Consider the following 22536-nt stretch of genomic DNA (forward strand, 5'->3'; position numbering starts at 1 on the left):
TCTTATTAGGCTACGATATACCCTCAGAACCTAAAATATTTCTGCTTGATTGTCTTAAAAAAAAGACGTTATTCCAGAAAGTAATCACTTCAATTCTTCTATTGCTGTTTTATTAGGGGTTTGGCTTTTGGCATTTCCTTCTTTCTCAGCTCGGCTCACCACCCAGTGAGCTTCACAGCTAAGCAGGAATTCGAACCCTGCTCTCCCAAGCCATAGTCCAGCGCTCTAACCACTGCACCGCACTGTCTCTGTCATGTATCATTGCAGCTGTTTTCATTGTACCCTTGTGAGCCCTCTTCAAAATCTCGAAGCAGAAAGGTGGGACAGAAATATTCTGAAGGGATACGCGGTAAAACCAATCCGCGTCCCAGAGGCCTTCCGTCTGCAACCCGCCAGGGCAATGAGAGAATTGCACCAGGCCTGCCCACATTACACCTGCAGGTTTCTGGTCTGCGCCAACAGCAAACCCTCAGATGAATCAGTTGCAATGACTTGGCAGTCCCTTGTGACTTTGATCCTGTAGCAGCTTTGAGGATCAAACTGGGCTTGCCAAGTCATCGCCACCTCCCGCTGCTTAATGTTCAGAGCGCAGCCTGTTTGATGTTTGGGAAACGCTTCACTCCAAAGCCACTGTCCACCCGAAGGAGATAAAAAACTCCAAGTGCTCCTGCACCCTCCTCCTTCCTCGGAGCATCTCAGGAAATAAAAACCTCTGCGTGTGGAACAGACACATCTGGCCTTGAGTGCACACTCAAGTAAATGCATGGAGGGAGTTTACAGTTTGCCATCTCACATGCCACAGATAGTAATAGTAATTTATTATTTGTACCCCGCCCATCTGGCTGGGTTTCCCCAGCCACTCTGGGCAGCTTCCAACAAGGACTGAAAATACCGTATTTTTTGCTCTATAAGACACACTCCTAAAAAGTAAGGGGAAATGTGTGTGCGTCTTATGGAGCGAATGCAGGCTGCGCAGGTATCCCAGAAGCCAGAACAGCAAGAGGGATTGCTGCTTTCACTGCGCAGCGATCCCTCTTCCTGTTCTGGCTTCTGAGATTCAGAATATTTTTTTTCTTGTTCTTTCCCTCCAAAAACTAGGTGCGTCTTATGGTCTGGTGCGTCTTGTGGAGCGAAAAATACGGTCCATTAAAATGTCACACATTAAAAACAGGGCTGCCTTCAGACGTCTTCTAAAAGTCAGATAGTTGTTTATTTCCTTGACATCTGATAGGAGGGCGTTCCACAGGGCGGGCGCCACCACCGAGAAGGCCCTCTGCCTGGTTCCCTGTAGCTTCGCTTCTCACAGTGAGGAAACCGCCAGAAGGCCCTTGGCGCTGGACCTCAGTGTCCGGGCTGAACGATGGGGGTGGAGACGCTCCTTCAGGTATACTGGACCGAGGCCATTTAGGGCTTTCAAGGTCAACACCAACACTTTGAATTGTGCTCGGAAATAAAAACCTCTGCGTGCGGAACGGACGCATCTGGCCTCGAGTGCACACTCACGTAAATGCGTGGAGGGTGTTTACAGCTTGCCATCTCACATGCCACAGAGAGGAATGTAAGAAGGCCAGCGCATCGTGCCAGTGGCCTGTTGTCACAGTGGCCAACCTGCAGGCAGGAGCTGAACACCTCCATGTATGCCACTTTGAGCTCCTTGGGGGGGAAAGGCCTGATATAAATGCAATCAAATAAATAAAACGCACTGGTCAGGACCCCAATGCAGCTTCAGTGCTTGTGAGAGCTCCCTCCTCTTTCTCTCCCTCTCTCCTCTCACTGCACCCTCCCTCACCTTGACACCTTCTTTCTTTTTCTTCACCTCTCTCTTTCTTTCTCTTTCTGCTTCCTTCCAGACTCCCTGCTTAATCTCAGCTGTTAATGAGCTTTCTGGCAGTTCCCTAGCAACCGTGTCCCAGGCATCTGCAAAGTGGGGCAATCAAGTTTCCTCCTCCGGCTTTAGAGAGGAAAAGAGGCGCATCGCGGACTCTGCGGGCGACCCAAAACCGCAAAGGAGCTGCAAAAGATTACGAGGGCAGGATCTGAATTCCAGCTGCGCCCCCCAGAACACCAGGCAGCAAAACGAAAGCAGGTGTTAAGAACTGGGGAGTTAAAAACACAAAGGGCCCTGGAGATCAAGCCGAAGTGGCCAGCGAGACGCAAGGAGGACAACAGCCCACCTGAGATTCCCGTGCTGCCTCTGAGTGGAGACAGAATGGGGCAACCATGACTAGCAGCCACTGATAGCCTTTTCTTCCATGGATTTCCCCTTTTAAACCCATTTGGTTTACTGCCTCCTGTGGCAGGGAGTTCCATAGTCTAACTGCGTGAAAAATGACTTTCTTTTCTCTGTCGTGTCCAAGAGTCAACTTCAGGGGATGCTCACACGTTCCAGCTTTGGGGAAGAGGGAGAAAAGCTTAGCCGTCTTCAAATATCACATGGAAGATGGAGAAAGCTTGTTTCCTCTGCTCCAGAGGGTAGGACCCAGGGCCGTCTTTACCCGGGGGTGCAAGGGGTGTGGGGCACCCGGGTGCCGAATTCTGGGGGGCGCCCGCTGCCCGCCGCTGAAGCCGCCCAAGCTTTCAACTACAGTGGACACTCGGGTTGCGAACGTGGTCCGTGCGGGAGGCACATTCGCAACCCGCAGTGGCGCGTCTGTGCACGCGCAGGTTGTGATTTGGCGCTTCTGCGCATGCGCAAAGCGCGATTTAGCACTTCTGTGCATGCGCAACCGCCGAAACCCAGAAGTAATCCATTCCGGTACTTCCAGGTTTTGGCGCGTCTGTAACCTGAAAAAACACAACCTGAAGTATTTGTAACCCGATGTATGACTGTATCTACCTGTTATGAAATAATAAATAATTTTGGTCAAGCTAGAAAAACAAAATACATATATACGTAGGTAATACTGAAATGGATTTCCTTAAGAATGGATAAGGAAATCCATTTCAGTATTATCTATGTATATATGTATTTTGTTTCCATTCTGAAGGAAATCAGCCCTGAGTGCTCACTGGAAGGACAGATCCTGAAGCTAAGGCTCCAAGACTTTGGCCACCTCATGAGAAGAGAAGACTCCCTGGAAAAGACCCTGATGCTGGGAAAGATGGAGGGCACAAGGAGAAGGGGACGACAGAGGACGAGATGGTTGGACAGTGTTCTCGAAGCTACCAGCATGAGTTTGACCAAACTGCGGGAGGCAGTGGAAGACAGGAGTGCCTGGCGTGCTCTGGTCCAGGGGGTCATGAAGAGGCGGACACGACTAAACAACAACAACAATACTAAAATGTTTGCCTACTGTTTCACTAAAGGACTTTCGACAATGTGTGCTCATTTACCAAAGATGCGCCGCATTAGCAGCAACGCTTGCCATTCACAACGGCAGCACTTGTCAGACTCATCGAGTATAATTTTATTGTAAATAAATGAGCAAATAAAAAAGTTGTTTCTTTTTCCTCCCTTATTTCGTAAACAAGAGATAAGGCATAAGCGTGGTGTCTGACATAAGCGCTGAGTGGATTTTTGCACCTCGGCGGCGCATATGCTAAAGACAGCCCTGGTAGGACCCCAATCGATGGATTCAAAGGAGATTCCTGAATAATAATTAAGAATAATTTTCGGTACAAAGGACGAACAGGTCAAGTCGGTAATGATACACCGGGCAAGGGATCTGGGGCATAATATTCAGATGGCAGATTATGGAAAACAGACCTGAAGTTCACGGCATGTTGATATTTTGGAAGAGAATTATATGAAAATGATGTACTGGTGGTATCTGACTCCTACAAACTTGGCAAAAATGTATAGGACAAGTACAAATACCTGCTGGAAATGTAAAGAAAAAGAAAGTACCCTTTTCCATACGTGGTGGACCTGTAAGGTGGTAAAAGCCTTCTGGGAGATGACATATAATGAAATGAAAAAAATGTTTTAAAAAATTTTGTTTTAAAAAACCAGAAGCTTTTTTATTAGGAATTACAGGTATAGACATTCCAAAGGTCCAGAAAAGACTTTTTATGTATGGAACAACAGCGGCACGGATACTACTAACCCAGAGATGGAAAGAAGAGACAGCCCTGACCAGAGAGGAGTGGCAAACCAAACTGATGAACTATGGCAAAGCTGACTGGAAAACTCAGGAACCAAGAGGACAAAAACTTTACAGAAGAATGGGGAAAAAATTATCAGTTATCGAAGAGATCACTGTAAGTAGATTGAAACATTGGCAGGATTTTGATTTCGCGTGTAGTGCAACAATTACCATGGACAATATGGATTGACGTAAAAGTTTGAGTTTGGAAGAAGATGCAGTTTTAAATATTTAAATCAGGACTCTGGGGAAGGGGTGGAGGGACGTCCTGAGATTCTGATAAATCTCTGAACAGTTGTACCTCGGGTTACAGAAGCTTCAGGTTATAGGCTCCGCTAACCCAGAAATAGAACCTCGGGTTAAGAACTTTGCTTCAGGATGAGAACAGAAATCGTGCGGTGGTAGAGGGAGGACCCATTAACTCAAGTGGTACCTCAGGTTAAGAACAGTTGCATTTGGATTTTTATAACTTTGTATTAGAAAAATCAAATAAAAATGATTTATTTTTTTTAAAAAAGAATAATTTTCTGATAGTAAGACCTGCTTGGTTGCGGAGCAGACTGCCTCAGAAGGCGATGGGCTCTTCTTCCTTGGAGGTTTCTAAGCAAAGGTTGGGTGGCCACCTGCCAGTGGTTGTGATTCCTGCATTGCCAGGGTTGGACTAGATGTCCTTAGGTGTCTCTTCCATGTCGACGATTCTCTGTGTGCTGCTGTAACCCGCCCTTGCCCCTTATGGCGAAGGAATCTTATAAGTAAAAAATAATACATGGGCACGAACTTTGTGCCCCACAGATGGGGGCAATTCCCTCCTTGACAGCAGCACCTTCATTTTGTCAGGACACGTTTCCCCGCTGTCAAATCTTAAAAAGTGCAAATTAAAGACTCCGCTAACAGGTGATCGCGTTCCGGAGAACTGTCGCTTCACGTCTCGCACTTGGAAACGGCGCAAAACAGCATCGCAGGGGGAAGTGCGACACGTCCAGCCTCCTCGCACAAATTTCATGCGGCTTGCGTTAATTATGCACTATTTATTTCCATCCATAATTAAAAATACACACAGGAGCTTCTGGCCTTACAGATAAAGAGGCTGCTCTAGCATGTGACAAAGTGTGATGTCCACTTCTTCTGGGGACCTGCCACTGTCTCTGGAGGCCTTCTGTCGACGCAAGCTCGGCTCGGGGAAAGGCAGATCATGGACATGCAGTTCATCAGTTTTGTGGAATTAGTTAAGCTAAATAGTTTTAATTGGATTTTGAATAAGCAGGCAATTAATTGCTACTGTTTTGAATTTTATTGTGTTGCTATCTTTCATTGTGGGGACGCGGGTGGCACTGTGGGTTAAACTACAGAGCCTAGGACTTGCCGATCAGAAGGTCGGCGGTTCGAATCCCCATGACGGGATGAGCTCCCGTTGCTCGGTCCCTGCTCCTGCCCACCTAGCAGTTCGAAAACACATCAAAGTGCAAGTAGATCAATAGGTACCACTCCGGCGGGAAGGTAAACGGCGTTTCCGTGCGCTGCTCTGGTTCGCCAGAAGCGGCTTAGTCAAGCTGGCAACATGACCCGGAAGCTGTACGCCGGCTCCCTCGGCCAATAAAGCGAGATGAGCGCTGCAACCCCAGAGTTGACCACGACTGGACCTAATGGTCAGGGGTCCCTTTACCTTTATCTTCCACAGTGGGTCACGCAAGCCACTGTTCTGAATAAGCCTTTTTATAGTGAGCACTAGGGATGAGTTTGTGGAACCAAAGGGCAGTGGGCCGAAAAAGTTTGGGAACCATAGGAGTTGACAAGAAAGACCAGTGGTCTGACTTGTTATAACGCAACATCCTATGTATGTTGGTCAGGACTTTGCTATTCAGTGCCAGCGAGTGTCCATCAACGGTGTCTCCGAAAATTTTTACACATCACTTGGGAAGACAGGCGAACTAATGCCAGTGTACTGGAAGAAGCAAAGATCACCAGTGTCGAAGCAATGATTCTTCAACATCAACTTTGTTGGACTGGTCATGTTGTTGGACTGGTCATGCCTGATTATCTTCCAAAGCAACTACTCTATTCCCAACTTAAAAATGGAAAGCATAATGCTGGTGGTCAACAAAAGAGGTTTAAAGGCTGTCTCAAGGCTAATCTAAAAAAAGGTAGTATAAACACAGACAATTGGGAAACACTGGCCTGCGAGCGCTCCAGTTGGAGAACAGCCTTTACCAAAGGTGTCGTGGGCTTTGAAGATACTCGAACTCAGGACGCAAGGGAGAAACGTGCTAAGAGGAAGGCAAGCTTGGCAAATCCACACCGTGATCAACTCCCACCCAGAAACCAATGTCCCCACTGTGGAAGGACGTGTGGATCCAGAACTGGCCTCCACAGTCACTTACGGACTCATTGTTAAAACCGTGTTTATGGAAGACAATCTTACTCGGCCACAAGGGATCACCAAAGAAGAAAAAGAAGAAGATTCAGTACCATGGCCAGCTCCTCCTCCAAAGACCTCTTTTTTTTCCCCTTTGGGAAGGGTGGCTGGAGATCACAGACTTCAGATCCATGAAGCATAGAATTGTAGAAATGTAGAGCTGGCAGGGACCTCAAGGGTCAACTATAAACTTCTGCAATGCAGGAGCTACAGCTACAGAATCCCTGACAGATGGCTATCCAACCTCTGCTGAGAATAACAATAACAATAACAATAACAATAATAATAATAATAATAATTTATTTATACCCCACCCATCTGGCTGGGCCTCCCCAGCCACTCTGGGCGGCTTCCATAAAAACCAAAAATACAGTAAAATATCACACGTTAAAAACTTCCCTGAACAGGGCTGCCTTAAGATGTCTTCTGAATGTCAGGTAGTTGTTTATCGCTTTGACATCTGCTGGAAGGGCGTTCCACAGGGCGGGCGCCACTACCGAGAAGGCCCTCTGCCTGGTTCCCTGTAGCTTTGCTTCTCGCAATGAGGGAACCGCCAGAAGGCCCTCAGTGCTGGACCTCAGCGTCCGGGCAGAATGATGGGGGTGGAGACACTCCTTCAGGTATACTGGACCGGGGCCTTCAATGACAGGGTAGGCAACCTAAGGCCCGGGGGCCGGATGCGGCCTAATCACTTTCTCAATCTGGCCCTCAGACGTTCCAGGAATCAGTGTGTTTTTACATGAGTAGAATGTGCCCTTTTATTTAAAATGCATCTCTGGGTTATTTGTGGGGCCTGCCTGGTGTTTTCACATGAGTAGAATGTGCCCTTTTATTTAAAATGCACCTCTGGGTTATTTGTGGGGCCTGCCTGGTGTTTTCACATGAGTAGAATGTGTGCTTTTATTTAAAATGCATCTCTGGGTTATTTGTGGGGCCTGCCTGGTGTTTTCACATGAGTAGAATGTGTGCTTTTATTTAAAATGCATCTCTGGGTTATTTGTAGGGCCTGCCTGGTGTTTTCACATGAGTAGAATGTATCCTTTTATTTAAAATGCATCTCTGGGTTATTTGTGGGGCATAGGAATTTGTTGATTCCCCCCCCCCTCAAAATATAGTCCGTTTCCCCACATGGTCTGAGGGACGGCGATAAAAGGGAACCACCATCCCAAGGTGAAGGCGTCTTCTTCTATTTGCCCCTGTGTCAAACTAACCCCTTTCCACCCCCAGGAGGAGCACAAGGGGACACACTTGCACACTGCCGCTGGCACACACATCACGACACACAGTTTGGAAAGTTCTGGGCTAAAGGCTTTAACGCGGAGAGAGAGATCAGCTCAGGCATGTCTGGCAAAGAACTGCTGTTGTCTTCCGACGGAAGAAGAATGACAGACAAAATTAATAGGCTACGCAGAATTAGATAAAATGACAGGAAGGATTCGAAACCTGCGGGAGCAGAGATTCACAGAAGATTGGAAGAAATATACTAATTATTTGAAGAGCAACTGTAATCGACAAATTACGCTAGTAGGGCTACAAGAAGTTTTGTAAGGAGACATGTATGGAACATTGCAATGCAGAGAAACAATGGAGATATTAGTCATGAGATTCAAATGTAACAGTGGAAGTAAGAAATGTATATTAAGTGAGTAGATTGGAAAATTTTCAGATGTGATTGACGGAAGTAAAAAAAAAATGGTATAAGATATGAAAGTATGTTTAATTATTGTTGAAAATGATATGTTGAAAAACTAATAAAAATTTATATAAAAGAAAGAACTGCTGTTGTTATGATTCATAAGAATGGAGCGGAAAGCAGGCTCCAAGGGAACAAACGGATCGATATGGTTAGAAAAGGGCCACAGTTCAGTGGTAGGGAAGAGGTACCGTATTTTTCGCTCCATAAGGCGCACTGGACCATAAGGCGCACCTAGTATTTAGGGGGGGAAATCAATAAAAAAAATCTTATTCCCCCCCAGCCCCAAAGAGCAGAGAAGCCAAGACAGCGAGCGGGATGGATCTTGGCTTCATTTTTAGCCGCGGAACAGAACAGGTCCGGGAGCGGCGGCAAGGTTGCGAAGCCTTTGGAACGCAGCGCGAGTTCCCGCTGCGCTCCAAAAGATTCAGGCGGCTATCCCTGAACCCCCGAGAGCGAGAGGGGTCGGTGCGCACCGACGCCTCTCACTCTCCAGGCTTCAGCGAAAGCAATGCCTTATGAGGAACGGCTAAGGGAGCTGGGCATGTTTAGCCTGGAGAAGAGGAGGTTAAGGGGTGATATGATAGCCATGTTCAAATATATAAAAGGATGTCACATAGAGGAGGGAGAAGAAAGGTTGTTTTCTGCTGCTCCAGAGAAGCGGACACGGAGCAATGGATCCAAACTACAAGAAAGAAGATTCCACCTAAACATTAGGAAGAACTTCCTGACAGTAAGAGCTGTTGGACAGTGGAATTTGCTGCCAAGGAGTGTGGTGGAGTCTCCTTCTTTGGAGGTCTTTAAGCAGAGGCTTGACAACCATATGTCAGGAGTGCTCTGATGGTGTTTCCTGCTTGGCAGGGGGTTGGACTCGATGGCCCTTGTGGTCTCTTCCAACTCTATGATTCTATGATTCAATGCGTAGCCTCCGGAGTGCGGAGGGAGTGCTCCCTCTGCGCTTTGGAGGCTTCGCGTTGCTATTGCTGAAGCCAAGGAGCCTGCATTCGCTCCATAGGACGCACACACATTTCGCCTTCATTTTTGGAGGGGAAAAAGTGCGTCCTATAGAGCGAAAAATGCGGTATATAAACAAGATGCCGCGCTTTCAAATCTGCTGTGCACACCCACATCAGAACACGAGAGGAGTAGGCTAGTTCAGGCCAAAGGCGGTCCATCAACTCCAGCCTTCTCACAGTGGCCAACCAGATGCCCCTCATGGGAAACCCGCAAGCAGGATTCGAACGCAAGAGCCCTCTCCTCTCCTGCGTGTTCCCGCAACTGGTGTCTCAGAAGCGTTACTGCCCTTGGATGTTGGAGACCAAGCCAGAAATCCACCGGTAATCCAGCCCAGCCCTGACAGCTGCCTTGCAGTCCATCACTCCCAGCCTGCCAGCGCTGTGCAGTAATTTCTCGCAATCCCCTTTGTGAAGCTCCGGGGAGACGCACAGCAAACAGTCCAACCCCCCTTCCTTCCTTCCAGCCCTCCCTCCCCTTTCGCCATCGCTCCTTTCTTCTCCTGCACCTGGTCAGTGTCCCGGCGCGTGCCTGCAGCTGCCGCAACAGATGGCAATGGCTCGACCCTGGAAGGATGGGGGGTTTCCCAGAGAAGGATCCCATCTGTCACCTGCTAGGTCGGCGAAGGACCCAGGCTTGCATTCACCCAGCTTCCCTTCCCTCTCTCTGCCAATACGGGTGGTTGCTTATTGGAGTTCTTCGCGGTTACAAATCACGCTGCTCCAGGCCCCTGAAAGGTCCTCAAAATCATGGAATCGTAGAGGAGCCCACAGGGGCTGTTTTTTTGTTGTTATTATTATTTTCCCCACCTGGGGATTGAACCCAAGACCCTGAGATTAAGATGTCCGTGTTCTACTGAGTCCAAAGGAGCTACCAGGGTCATCCAGCTCAACCCTCTGCAATGCAGGAATCCAGCCCGGGCGCTGAGGTCCAGCTCCGAGGGCCTTCTGGAGGTTCCCTCCCTGCGAGAAATGAGGTTACAGGGAACCAGACAGAGAGCCTTCTCGGTGGTGGCAGCTGCGCTGTGGAACGCCCTCCCATCAGACGTCAAGGCAATAAACAACTATTTTTCAGTGGTTGTTGTTGTTGTAGTTTAGTCGTTTAGTCGTGTCCGACTCTTCGTGACCCCATGGACCAGAGCACGCCAGGCACCTCTGTCCTCCACTGCCTCCCACAATTTGGTCAAACTCATGCTGGTAACCTCGAAAACACTATCCAACCATCTTGTCCTCTGTCGCCCCCTTCTCCTTGTGCCCTCCATCTTTCCCAGCATCAGTGTCTTCTCCAGGGAGTCTTCTCTTCTCATGAGGTGGCCAAAGTACTGGAGCCTCAGCTTCAGGATCTGTCCTTCCAGTGAGCACTCAGGGCTGATTTCCTTCAGAATGGATGCGTTTGATCTTCTTGCAGTCCATGGGACTCTCAAGAGTCTTTTCCAGCACCATAATTCAAAAGCATCAATTCTTCGGCGATCAGCCTTCTTTATGGTCCAGCTCTCACTTCCATACATCACTACTGGGAAATTTTTCAGTGGTACCTGGGGTTAAGTAGTTAATTCGTTCCGGAGGTCCGTTCTTAACCTGAAACTGTTCTTAACCTGAAGCACCACTTTAGCTAATGGGGCCTCCTGCTGCCGCCGCACGATTTCTCTTCTCATCCTGAAGCAAAGTTCTTAACCTGAAGAACTATTTCTGGGTTAGCGGAGTCTGTAACCTGAAGCCTCTTTAACCTGAGGTACCACTGTATTTTACTTTTAAAAGACAACAGAAGGAGGCCCTGTTAGGGAAATTTTTAATGTCTGACGCTGTATTGTTTTTAATATTCGGTTGGAAGCCACCCAGAGTGGCTAGGGAAACCCAGCCAGATGGGCAGGGTATAAATAAATTATTATTATTATTATTATTATTATTATTATTATTATTATTATTATTATTATTTTGTCCCACGTGGGGATTGAATCCATGACCCTGAGATTAAGAGGTTCATGTTCTACTGCGTTCAAAGGGGCTACCAGAGTCATCCAGCCCAACCTTCTGCAATGCAGGAATCTTTCGCCAAACGACCCTGAGATTAAGAGGTTCATGCTCTACTGAAATGAAGCTCAGCCCCAAAGGCAAGGGGGCGGAGCACACAGATGGGCCCAGGTGCAACCTCAGCACCTGAGAATCTCCCCTTCCCCTAAAATCCATGGAGAGCTTCTGCTGTCCAGTGTAGCAGTACTGAGATAGATGGTAATAAGGCAGCACCACTTATTTGGGGAAGGGCTGTGGCTCAGGGGCAAAACACCTGTTCCCCCCACTGTTCTTACAAGGCAGGTGTGGCGCTGTGGGTTAAACCACAGAGCCTAGGGCTTGCCGATCAGAAGGTCGGCGGTTCGAATCCGCGCAACGGGGTGAGTTCCCGTTGCTCGGTCCCTGCTCCTGCCAACCTAGCAGTTCGAGAGCATGCCAGTGCAAGTAGATAAATAGGTACCGCTCCAGTGGGAAGGTAAACGGCGTTTCCGTGCGCTGCTCTGGTTCTCCAGAAGCGGCTTAGTCATGCTGGCCACATGACCTGTACAGCTGTACGCCGGCTCCCTCGGCCAGTAAAGCGAGATGAGCGCTGCAACCCCAGAGTCGGCCACGACAGGACCTAATGGTCAGGGGTCCCTTTACCTTTAAGCATTCTGTTGCCCTCCAACTTTCTCATTTTTTTTGGTCTCCATTACCATAGTTTTCGCTCTATAAGATGCACCAGACCACAAGACACAGCTAGTTTTTGGAGGAGGAAAACAAGGAAAAAAATATTCTGAACCTGAGAAGCCAGAACAGCAAGAGGGATCGCTGCGCAGTGAAAGCAGCAATCCCTCTTGCAGTTCTGGCTTCTGGGATAGCTGCGCAGACTGCATTCGCTCCATAAGACGCACACACATTTCCCCTTACTTTTTAGGAGGGAAAAAGTGAGTCTTATAGAGCAAAAAATACTGTACTTCATTAATGTGCATACCCCAAAAGCGAAGTCATTGTGCCAGGCATATTTCTGGAGTGCTCAGAAGCCTGCTCTCGGACCCTCGTTCGGGAATCGATGTGCGAGCCCAGAGAAGGGGCTCTGGGTGTGTGCCAGGGCCAGCCCTACCGCCACTCCTAATCCCAGCTCAGACTCCTGAGCCTCCTCCATCTTCAGATCTGCATTAGGGTGCCCCGAGGGTCACTGGGTCAAGAGCGGCTCTCTCTAATCCCACCGCCGACGGGGAGGGGGGCCTATCTATCAAGGGCACAGGATCGTGGTTCGCCCCACAGACAGCTAGAGGGTGAAAGAGACCCACACGTCTTTTGTACGCCACAACTGCAGCAAGAATTTTGTTAGCCAAATATTGGAAACCACAAGAAATACCAACAGTGGAGGAATGGCAGATGTAGATGATGGACTTTTCGGAGCTGGCTGACCTGACCGGAAGAATCCGCGAACAGAAAGAGGAGGAGCACCAAGAAAAATGGAAGAAATTTAAGGATTATTTAGTAAAATATTCTAAGATAATATAAGTAGCACTATTTGTGAGTACCAAATTGGCTTAGGAATGAAACGTTTCGAATTGCATAATACTATGGATAGAAGTGAATATGATAAGAAAGGAAGATGTTAATTGACTAAGTTAATTTCATTGGAAATTAGTCTTGGAAAACTGCTACAATGAGTCATAAGTAAACTCAGCCAGAGGGATTTGAGGAAGGCATCTAAGAATGGTAACAAAAATGGGATTATAATAGATAGGATTAATGTTTATATGTTTGTTTTTTATATTGTAATTTTTTTTCTTTTTTGTTGTTTATGTTTTTTATAAGAACAAACTTCTGAGAAGTAGAAGCATGCATGTCTCTGATCCACTGTGCTTCATTAAGTCCAGGGTCAACGCAGCCGTCTACCAGGAGATTTTGGAGCACTTCATGCTTCCTTCTGCAGACGAGCTTTATGGGGATGCTGACTTCATTATCCAGCAGGACTTTGGCACCTGCCCACACTGCCAAAAGTACCAAAACCTGGTTCAGTGCTCATGGGATTACTGTGCTTGATTGGCCAGCAAACTCGCCTGACCTGAACCCCATAGAGAATCTATGGGGTATTGCCAAGAGAAAGATGAGAGACTTGAGACCGAGCAATGCAGAAGAGCTGAAGGCTGCTATTGAAGCTTCCTGGTCTTCCATAACACCTCAGCAGTGCCACAGGCTGATAGCATCCATGCCGCGCCGCATTGAGGCAGTAATTGATGCAAAAGGGGCCCAAACCAAGCACTGAGTACATATGCATGCTTCTACTTCTCAGAGGTCCAATATTGCTCTATTTGCAGTCCTTGTTTTGCCGGTTTCATTTAATATTCTAATTTTCTGAGATGGTTAATTTAGGGTTTTCATCAGCTGTATCACAATTGACATATCTTGACATATCTCGCTTTGCATGTCATGAGTCTATCTCATATATTTGTTTCACCTTTTAAGTTGAATTGCTGAAATAAATGAACTTTTCCACAATATTCTAATTTTCCGAGTTTCACCTGTACAGTTCCCAGGGTTGTACTGTCAGCAGAAGGTGATGCGACCGCAGCTGTATTCTGACTCCATGCTGCAATCAATCAACACCATTTTATTTATTTATTTTGCTTTAAAAGTCACCCACCTTCTGAAGTGCTCCACCATCACGCCAACCAACTCCCCGACTCGGCGGTCGTTTTCCGGCTGCATTTTGTGGAGGCAGACCACCAGGCCGTCATGGTTCTGGGTGTGGAAGACGACCAGCTGATCCACGCCGCTGGTCACGCTCATCCCGGTCACCTGTCGAGAGGGAGAAATCGCAAAAAGGTTTCAGTGCCTCCCCTCCAAGTGGAAACTAGGCGGCCAAGGCAAAGACGAAACAAGATGGCAAAGACGAAATACAAGATGGGTGACACCTGGCTTGAGAGCACTACATGTGAAAAGGATCTAGGAGTCTTGGTTGACCACAAACTAGACATGAGCCAACAGTGTGACGCGGCAGCTAAAAAAGCCAATGCAATTCTGGGCTGCATCAATAGGAGTATAGCATCTAGATCAAGGGAAGTAATAGTCCCACTGTATTCTGCTCTGGTCAGACCTCACCTGGAGTACTGTGTCCAGTTCTGGGCACCACAGTTCAGGAAGGACACTGAGAAACTGGAACGTGTCCAGAGGAGGGCAACCAAAATGGTCAAAGGCCTGGAAACGATGCCTTATGAGGAACGGCTAAGGGAGCTGGGCATGTTTAGCCTGGAGAAGAGGAGGTTAAGGGGTGTTATGATAGCCATGTTCAAATATATAAAAGGATGTCACATAGAGGAGGGAGAAAGGTTGTTTTCTGCTGCTCCAGAGAAGCGGACACGGAGCAATGGATCCAAACTACAAGAAAGAAGATTCCACCTAAACATTAGGAAGAACTTCCTGACAGTAAGAGCTGTTTGACAGTGGAATTTGCTGCCAAGGAGTGTGGTGGAGTCTCCTTCTTTGGAGGTCTTTAAGCAGAGGCTTGACAACCATATGTCAGGAGTGCTCTGATGGTGTTTCCTGCTTGGCAGGGGGTTGGACTCGATGGCCCTTGTGGTCTCTTCCAACTCTATGATTCTATGATTCTATGATTCTAAGGTCTAAACTTAACAACCAAACAGGTACCAGGGAGACCATTGCAAGTCTGGCCAGCTGGATCGATGAGGGCCATGTCAAAAGACCGGAATATTTCTTTTTTAAAAATAATTTTTATTGAATGATTTTATGTTACGAAAAACAATAGAGCCATACTACCACTAAATATAATTAAGAAATAAAAATTACATACGTCAATATTTGTTATTTGTTATTTACCGTCTTATTTCCTCCCAAACATTCCATACAAAAACACACATATGTGCAAACACACACACCCGCACACAAAATGATAATAATGAAAGTAAATATTTCCCCCCCTTTTACCTTCCAAAATCTTTTCTTCAACTTTGACTTCCTGTCAAGTCCCTTTGCACATATTTTGTCTTACAATCGAATGTACACAAAACAATAAACCTCCCATTGCCAGGAGAGGGTCCCTCTTACCATGCTCAGAGGAATCGATTTCATCACTTTGTACTGTTTCCTTGGTTCCAACTTGTATAGGTGCTGGTCTGTGATGAGGATAGCTCTGTCTGTGCTCTTGTTACAGCGGTTGATCTGCAAGGAGACAACATCATCAGTAATGTTACACTGGGCAAGAGTACCCACATGACCCAGAAGCTGTACTCTGGCTCCCTCGGCCAATAAAGTGCCGCAACCCCAGAGTCATCTGCGACTGGACCTAATGGTCAGGGGTCCCTTTACCTTTAGCACCTTAAAATCTTTAGCAAACAGTTTTTCCGGGTCATGTGGCCAGCATGACTAAGCCACTTCTGGCGAACCAGAGCAGCGCACGGAAACGCCGTTTACCTTCCTGCCAGAGTGGTACCTATTTATCTACTTGCACTTTGACGTGCTTTCGAACTGCTAGGTGGGCAGGAGCAGGGACTGAGCAATGGGAGCTCACCCCGTCGTGGGGATTCGAACCACCGACCTTCTGATTGGCAAGTCCTAGGCTCTGTGGTTTAACCCACAGCGCCAACTAAGTTTGTTCTGGGTATAAGCTTCCGTGTGCATGCACACTTCTTCAGATACACGAGAGCTTATACCCAGAACAAACGCAGTTGGTCTCTAAGGTGCTACTGGACAATTTTTTAAATTTATTTCGACTGTGTCGGACCAAGACGGCTACCTACCTGAATCTAGAATCTAGGTTTATAGTTCCAGAGGCTCCCCTCCAAGATCTCAGTTCCCAGGGCCCCCCGGGGAGAGGAAATTGCTCTCAACCCAATTTAGCTCAGCGGTGGATTTGATGTTCTGCGTTGGGTCAGGAGGGAGCGACAGAGGAGGAGCTTCTGCTTCTGCCAGCTGCTCACCTTGCGGACGTGGCACGAGAAGAGCACGGAACGAAAGTGCACCTTCTCCTTCAGGGCTGACACCCGTTTGGCAAACTGGTCGGCCATTGCAGGGTTTTCGACCACCTGGAAGAGTTAAATAGAGATCGTGAGCTGGGTGGCCTGAGTAGGGCAGAGAAGGGCACAAATTATTGTTTCCCCCCTTTATTACTGGCAATTGTTATTTTCCCATTTGGAGGGCAGGGAAGTAATAATTATGAAACAAGAATATTGAGGGGTCCCTTTGTTGCAGAAAACACCCCCCAATCATTCAGTTTGTACAAACTTCACACACACACACTCATACACTACATACACTACGCTTCTGTTATAAATTCATAGAAAATCAACCATACATCAGATTTGCACTGTTCCACTTTAATTTTACTCCACGAAGGAAGGACTACAAAATGGGGAAGGTTTGATACAGGGCAGCCATAATCCCTTCAGCATACCAGCACATCCACAGGAGCCCTGCCCAGTTGCTATTCCAACCCTGATGGTCCCAGACAGAAGACCATCAAGATCACAAAGAACTTGCATATGGGAGTGGATTCAGCACGGACTGGAACAAAGGACAATACTCAGCTCTTCCTTCTGGGGGCAGGAAACTGCAAACTCCCCTCTGTCACCTGGAAAGTACTCATAGGGAGGGGGAAAGGGGGAACCAGCCAGGTGACAGGACACCAGAACTCCTCCCTCAACCCCTCCTTTCTATGATGTAGTTGTGATGTAGTCTTAGGGGTGTAGTTTGGGGGATTAGTAACTAATTAAAGTTGGGGGTCTTCTTTTGTTCTGGGCTTCCATTTTGCTTCATCTTGTTGCGGGTGGGAGTCCTGTCGGGACAGTTTCCAATAAAGGCCAAGCCTACAGGCTGCTGTTTTGCTCCAAGTTATCCTGGTTGGTGTCTTTGTTTTTGTCCAAGGGAGCCCTCAGATTTTTCCGTTAACACCTTCAAGGGGTTCAGCTTCTTAAGGAAGACTGGACCTTCAGAGAGAGCGTACCTTTTAAGGCTCAAACCGGTCGGGGAATGAACAGAGACCAGACCAGGATATACAAAAGCAAAGCAGCTATAAGCCTGATCTTTATTAGCGATTGCAACAGGGTGCCCACTGCTACACTGTTATAAGAATTTTAAGGTCATATATTTATATATAATAAATGTTCATAAATGTCTGGAGCAGCACAGGAAGACTCCCTGAAATCATTTAAAGGGGGGAAAACCTGGATGTACATTTCCAAAATATAAGATAAAAAACAAATAAAACCAAACCTACATACAGCAACAGTGTTTTGTGTTGTGTAGGCTCCTATGATGTAAGTCATGGGCCCTGCCTGCTAGCCTGCTCCCTAAAATATCACTGGTTTGCTCACAAAGGTCCATATAGTTAAAGCTCTGGTTTTCCCAGTACTGATGTATGGAAGTGAGAGCTGGACCATAAAGAAGGCTGATCACCAAAGAATGGGTGCTTTTGAATTCTGCGGCTGGAGGAGACTCTTGAGAGTCCCATGGACTGCAAGAAGATCAAACCTATCCATTCTGAAGGAAATCAGCCCTGAGTGCTCAATGGAAGGACAGATCCTGAACCTGAGACTCCAAGACTTTGGCCACCTCATGAGAAGAGAAGACTCCCTGGAAAAGACCCTGATGTTGGGAAAGATGGAGGGCACAAGGAGAAGGGGACGACAGGGGGTGAGATGCTGGGACAGTGTTCTCGAAGCTACGAACATGAGTTTGACCAAACTGCGGGAGGCAGTGGAAGACAGGAGTGCCTGGCGTGCTCTGGTCCAGGGGGTCATGAAGAGTCGGACACGACTAATCAACAACAAATGACGTTTGTGGGGGGTGGTCTTGGGTTACATCCCTTCTGTGATGTATGCATGATGTATGGAGGGGTGGTCTTCAGCTCCAGGGAAGGCAATTTAAAATTTCTATATAAGGGCAAGCACACCTTTGTTCGGGGTTCCTCCTCCTTTCCTGCGGGTGAGGGGAGCACCCTGTTGCAACAGTTCAATAAAGATCAGGCTTACAAGCTGCTTTGCTTCTCAATATTCTCTGGTTGGCCTCTGTCATTTTCTCTGACCGATGGAGAACCTACAAAGGACTCTATAAGGGCTCTTGTGTCCCCCATAAGGGAATAAGGGCAGATTTTGGTTTATTACAAGGCCTTCCTTTCAACCCCACCTTTTGGGACAATGCTGCTTTTGACAACAAATCGAGGATGGCTGAATTCTAACGTACGACATCTCCCCCCTCGCCGCTCTATCTCTTGATGCTGAACCGAGGTAGCAATTCTCCCTCTGTAAGAAACTGGGCGTTCGCCTGTGTGTGCAGAGGCTAATCTATTAACGCAGTACGATTCCACAGCTAGCGAATGCCAGAAACGTCTGCAGGGGCAGCCAGCCACCCACACAGCCCCTTGCTCCCGACTTAGAGGATTTTGGGGGAGACGTCGCCATGGAGACGGTGCATGAGAAAAGTTCCTCCTCGTACGGAGCTTTCTGCTCGCCGCATCTTCAAGCTCCCGGAACAGATGCACCTGTCTATCAGGGTGGTTTTCGGCACCCTCCCCAAATCACCCCACCCAAAGCCACGAGGCAGCAGGACTCAGATGTGGGTGAAAACTCATCTGCCTGGTGTGTGGGCTTGGGCTGACTCAGCAGGCCTGGGATGACTCAGGAATCCCGTTTCAAGGGATAAACAAAGGCAAGTGACACTGCCACCAAGGCGGCGAGTGGGGAACACGTGGGCAGCTAGAGTCTTCCATGCCAGCCAGCTTTGGGCTTGGGAGCACAGCTGCATCTCGCGAAAAGAGAGTCCTCCTGCCGGCTGAAGATTTGGCTGGCAATTCCTTATCAGTTCCTGCATTTCAGTCTTCCTCCTCTCTAAGGACAGACGGATCGATCCATGTTGGGCGAACACGTGTTCATTCGCTCCTAAGTCCATGCAGCTTCCATAGCATTCCGAGAGAGGGTTTTTAATTCTTATTTTAAAGAACCGTACGAAAATTTGCATTCTTTCTCCCCAAAAAGTATTACAGTGGTACCTTGGGTTACATACACTTCAGGTTACATATGCTTCAGGTTACAGACTCTGCTAACCCAGAAATAGTGCTTCAGGTTAAGAACTTTGCTCCAGGATGAGAACAGAAATTGTGCTCCAGCGGCGCGGCAGCAGCAGGAGGACCCATTAGCTAAAGTGGTGCTTCAGGTTAAGAACAGTTTCAGGTTAAGTACAGACCTCCGGAACGAATTAAGTACTTAACCTGAGGTACCACTGTGGTACCTTGGTTCTCGAATGTCTCCATTGACTAATAAATAAATAATAATAATAATAATAATAATAATAATAATAATAATAATAATAAATTTATTATTTATACCCCACCCGTCTGGCTGGGTTTCCCCAGCCACTCTGGGCGTCTTCCAACCGAATATTAAAAACAATGCAGCGTCAGACATTAAAAACTTCCCTAAATAGGGCCGCCTTCAGAAGGACTCTGCCTTGCCCCTGAGCAGCACAGCTTTGACTGCGACCACACAGACACACACACAGCACCCAAGCAAGGGTGGGACATGGACGGGCAGGGAGAGTGGGCCTGGCCAACCGCGCATGCGCCCGGCCACAGAAGTGGGAAGGGGATGCGTCGGTGTCGCGAAGCAACTCGGTTCCACTACACAGGCAGCGTCGAGTTCAGCGGGCATTTTGTCACGCCCCCCCCCATGATGGCACCCGGGGGAGGACCGCACCCACTGCACCCCCCTTCCTAGGCCTCTGCTACCAACTGGGCTGTGAGTGGAATTTCAACCGCACAACGGCAGAATTCAGGTTGCAGAATTAGTGGTCAAGAAACCCACTACAAATTTGTAATAATAAATAAATAAATAAATAAATAAATTTGTATCCCGCCCTCCCCAGCTGAAGCCGGGTCAATTCATTCTAAAATCAATTCAAAATCAAATTCATGGCAACCATTGGGCTAGAGTTCTGGGAGGATTACCAAACGACGGGGTCAGACTGTGCCTCAGCCAAAGGCCTGGTGGAACAGCTCTGTCTTGTGGAAAGATGTCAAGTCCCACAGGGCCCTAGTCTCTTGTGACAGAGCATTCCACCGGATCAGGGCCATGGCTGAAAAAGCCCTGGCTCTGGGTGAGGCCAGCCTAACCACCTTGTGACCTGGGACCTCCAAAATGTTGTCGTTTGTGGACCTTAAGGTCCCTCGCGGGGCATACCGGGAGAGGCGGTCCCGTTGGTACGAGGGTCCTAGGCCGTATAGGACTTTAAAAGTCAAAACCTGCATCTTAAACCTGATCCTGTACTCCACCGGGAGCCAGTGCAGCTGGTATAGCACCGGGTGAATGTGATCCCGCAGCGAGGACCCCGTAAGGAGTCTCGCCGCGGCATTCTGCACCCGCTGGAGTTTCTGGGTCAGTCTCAAGGGCAGCCGCACGTAGAGTGAGTTACAATAATCCAGTCTGGAGGTGACCGTCGCGTGGATCACAGTGGCTAGGTCAGGGCGAGAGAGGTAAGGAGCCAACTGCTTAGCTTGGCGGAGATGAAAAAATGCCGCCTTTGTTATAGCTGCAATCTGTGCATCCACGGAAAGGGAGATGTCGAAGATTATACCCAAACTCTTAACGGATGGTGCTGGCACTAATTGAACCCCCGCAAGAGATGGGAGTTGCGGAGGAAAGCAACACACAAACTGGAAAGTGTGGGTTTAACGATTGCTGGGAGCAACATCAATCTCCCCACAGACCAATAGGGATGAATGCTCCATAAACAGGTCACAGTAAAGGTAAAGGGACCCCTGACCATTAGGTCCAGTTGTGGCCGACTCTGGGGTTGCGACGCTCATCTCGCTTTATTGGCCGAGGGAGCCGGCGTACAGCTTCCGGGTCATGTGGCCAGCATGACTGAGCCGCTTCTGGCGAACCAGAGCAGCACACAGAAACGCCGTTTACCTTCCCGCCAGAGCGGTACCTAAAATTGTGCAAACGGGTCAGGATGAAACCCTAGCAAAAGGGAAGTGACCCAGGATAGCCATTAACTGAGCTTCATGCACAAAAATGGCTATTTTGGTTGGGGGTCCTCACTTGATATGGTTAACGGCTGCCCACCTCTCTAGTCTAAATGAATCCACGCTAGCATTTTGAGAAAATAATAGCTGTGGATTCTACTCTCCCCCCGCACAAGCTAAAGAAGCTCCGATAACAGTTTTAGATTCTCAGTAAACACACCCGCCAACCTTCCCTCCTTCTCCTCCATCAGGATTTTGAGGAAGGAGGATGAAAGACACGCCGGGAAGTTGTGAAATGATGCTCTATGTCTCCTTTAGGGTTCCAGCAATTTAGGCAGGCGGCTGCTGGGGTTTTTTAATAGCCTGCTTTGGATTGCTTTGATAAATGTTTCATGGTAAAGTCTTTCACATCTCTCTCGCTCTCTCTGTTCTGTTGTTTACTGCCTTGCGCCGTCCGTGGGATATAAATAAACAATTTCCCTGTATTCACCCTCTTTGCACATTTGAGGTGTCTTGGTTGTTGTTGTTTTTACAGATTCCCTCGTGTCACCTTCCCTGCCTTCGCCTTCTTCATCTTTTCAAAACTAAAAAACCCCATCCGTTAGAGCAGTGCCTCTCAAAGTGGACAGTGGGATTACATTGGCCGGGGGTGGGGAGCCACTAAAAGGCAGGGGGGCATCAGGGGATATATAAAAAGGTAAAGGGACCCCTGACCATTAGGTCCAGTCGTGGCCGACTCTGGGGTTGTGGCGCTCATCTCACTTCATTGGCCGAGGGAGCCAGCGTACAGCTTCCGGGTCAGCATGACTAAGCCGCTTCTGGCGAACCAGAGCAGCGCACGGAAGTGAAGTTTACCTTCCCGCTGGAGTGGTACCTATTTATCTACTTGCACTTTGGCATGCTTTCAAACTGCTAGGTTGGCAGGAGCAGGGGCTGAGCAACGGGAGCTCACCCCGTCGTGGAGATTTGAACCGCCGACCTTCTGATCGGCAAGCCCTAGGCTCTGTGGTTTAACCCACAGCGCCACCCGCGTCCGAGGGGGGTATATACTGGAGGTATAAACGACCCTCAGCCTTTGAAAAGTCTGGTATCCCTGGATCAAGTCTGCCAGTTTTGTTGAATGAATTAAACTGAAGTGTTCTAATTGGGTTTTGAATAAACGTGCAATTAATTGCTCCTGTTTTGAATTTCCCTGTGTCATTACCTTCCTTAGCGGGTCACACAAACCCCTAATTCAGAGAGGAATCATCGCATAGAGACCGCAAGCATCATCTTTTCCAACTCCCTTATGGATCCGAAAAACTTGGGAACCACAGATCTAGAGCTTCCCACCCTCAGCTGATTCTTGCTAG

At 48.0% G+C, this 22536-nt stretch overlaps 1 protein-coding gene across 1 annotated transcript in view; it reads right to left on the reverse strand.

Moving 5' to 3' along the window:
- Positions 1-22536, reverse strand: part of LOC128423850 (unconventional myosin-Ig-like) — an 83836-nt gene that overhangs the window by 9474 nt on the left and 51826 nt on the right. Inside the window, exons 19-21 of the mRNA XM_053409387.1 lie at positions 16146-16250; positions 15274-15387; positions 13853-14007 (exon numbers count right to left, since the gene is read on the reverse strand). Of these exons, the coding sequence (XP_053265362.1) occupies positions 13853-14007; positions 15274-15387; positions 16146-16250 (374 nt within the window). The remainder of the gene's footprint in view (positions 1-13852; positions 14008-15273; positions 15388-16145; positions 16251-22536) is intronic.

The sequence above is a fragment of the Podarcis raffonei genome, chromosome 12 (genome assembly GCF_027172205.1).
Source record: "Podarcis raffonei isolate rPodRaf1 chromosome 12, rPodRaf1.pri, whole genome shotgun sequence".
NCBI lineage: Eukaryota > Metazoa > Chordata > Lepidosauria > Squamata > Lacertidae > Podarcis > Podarcis raffonei.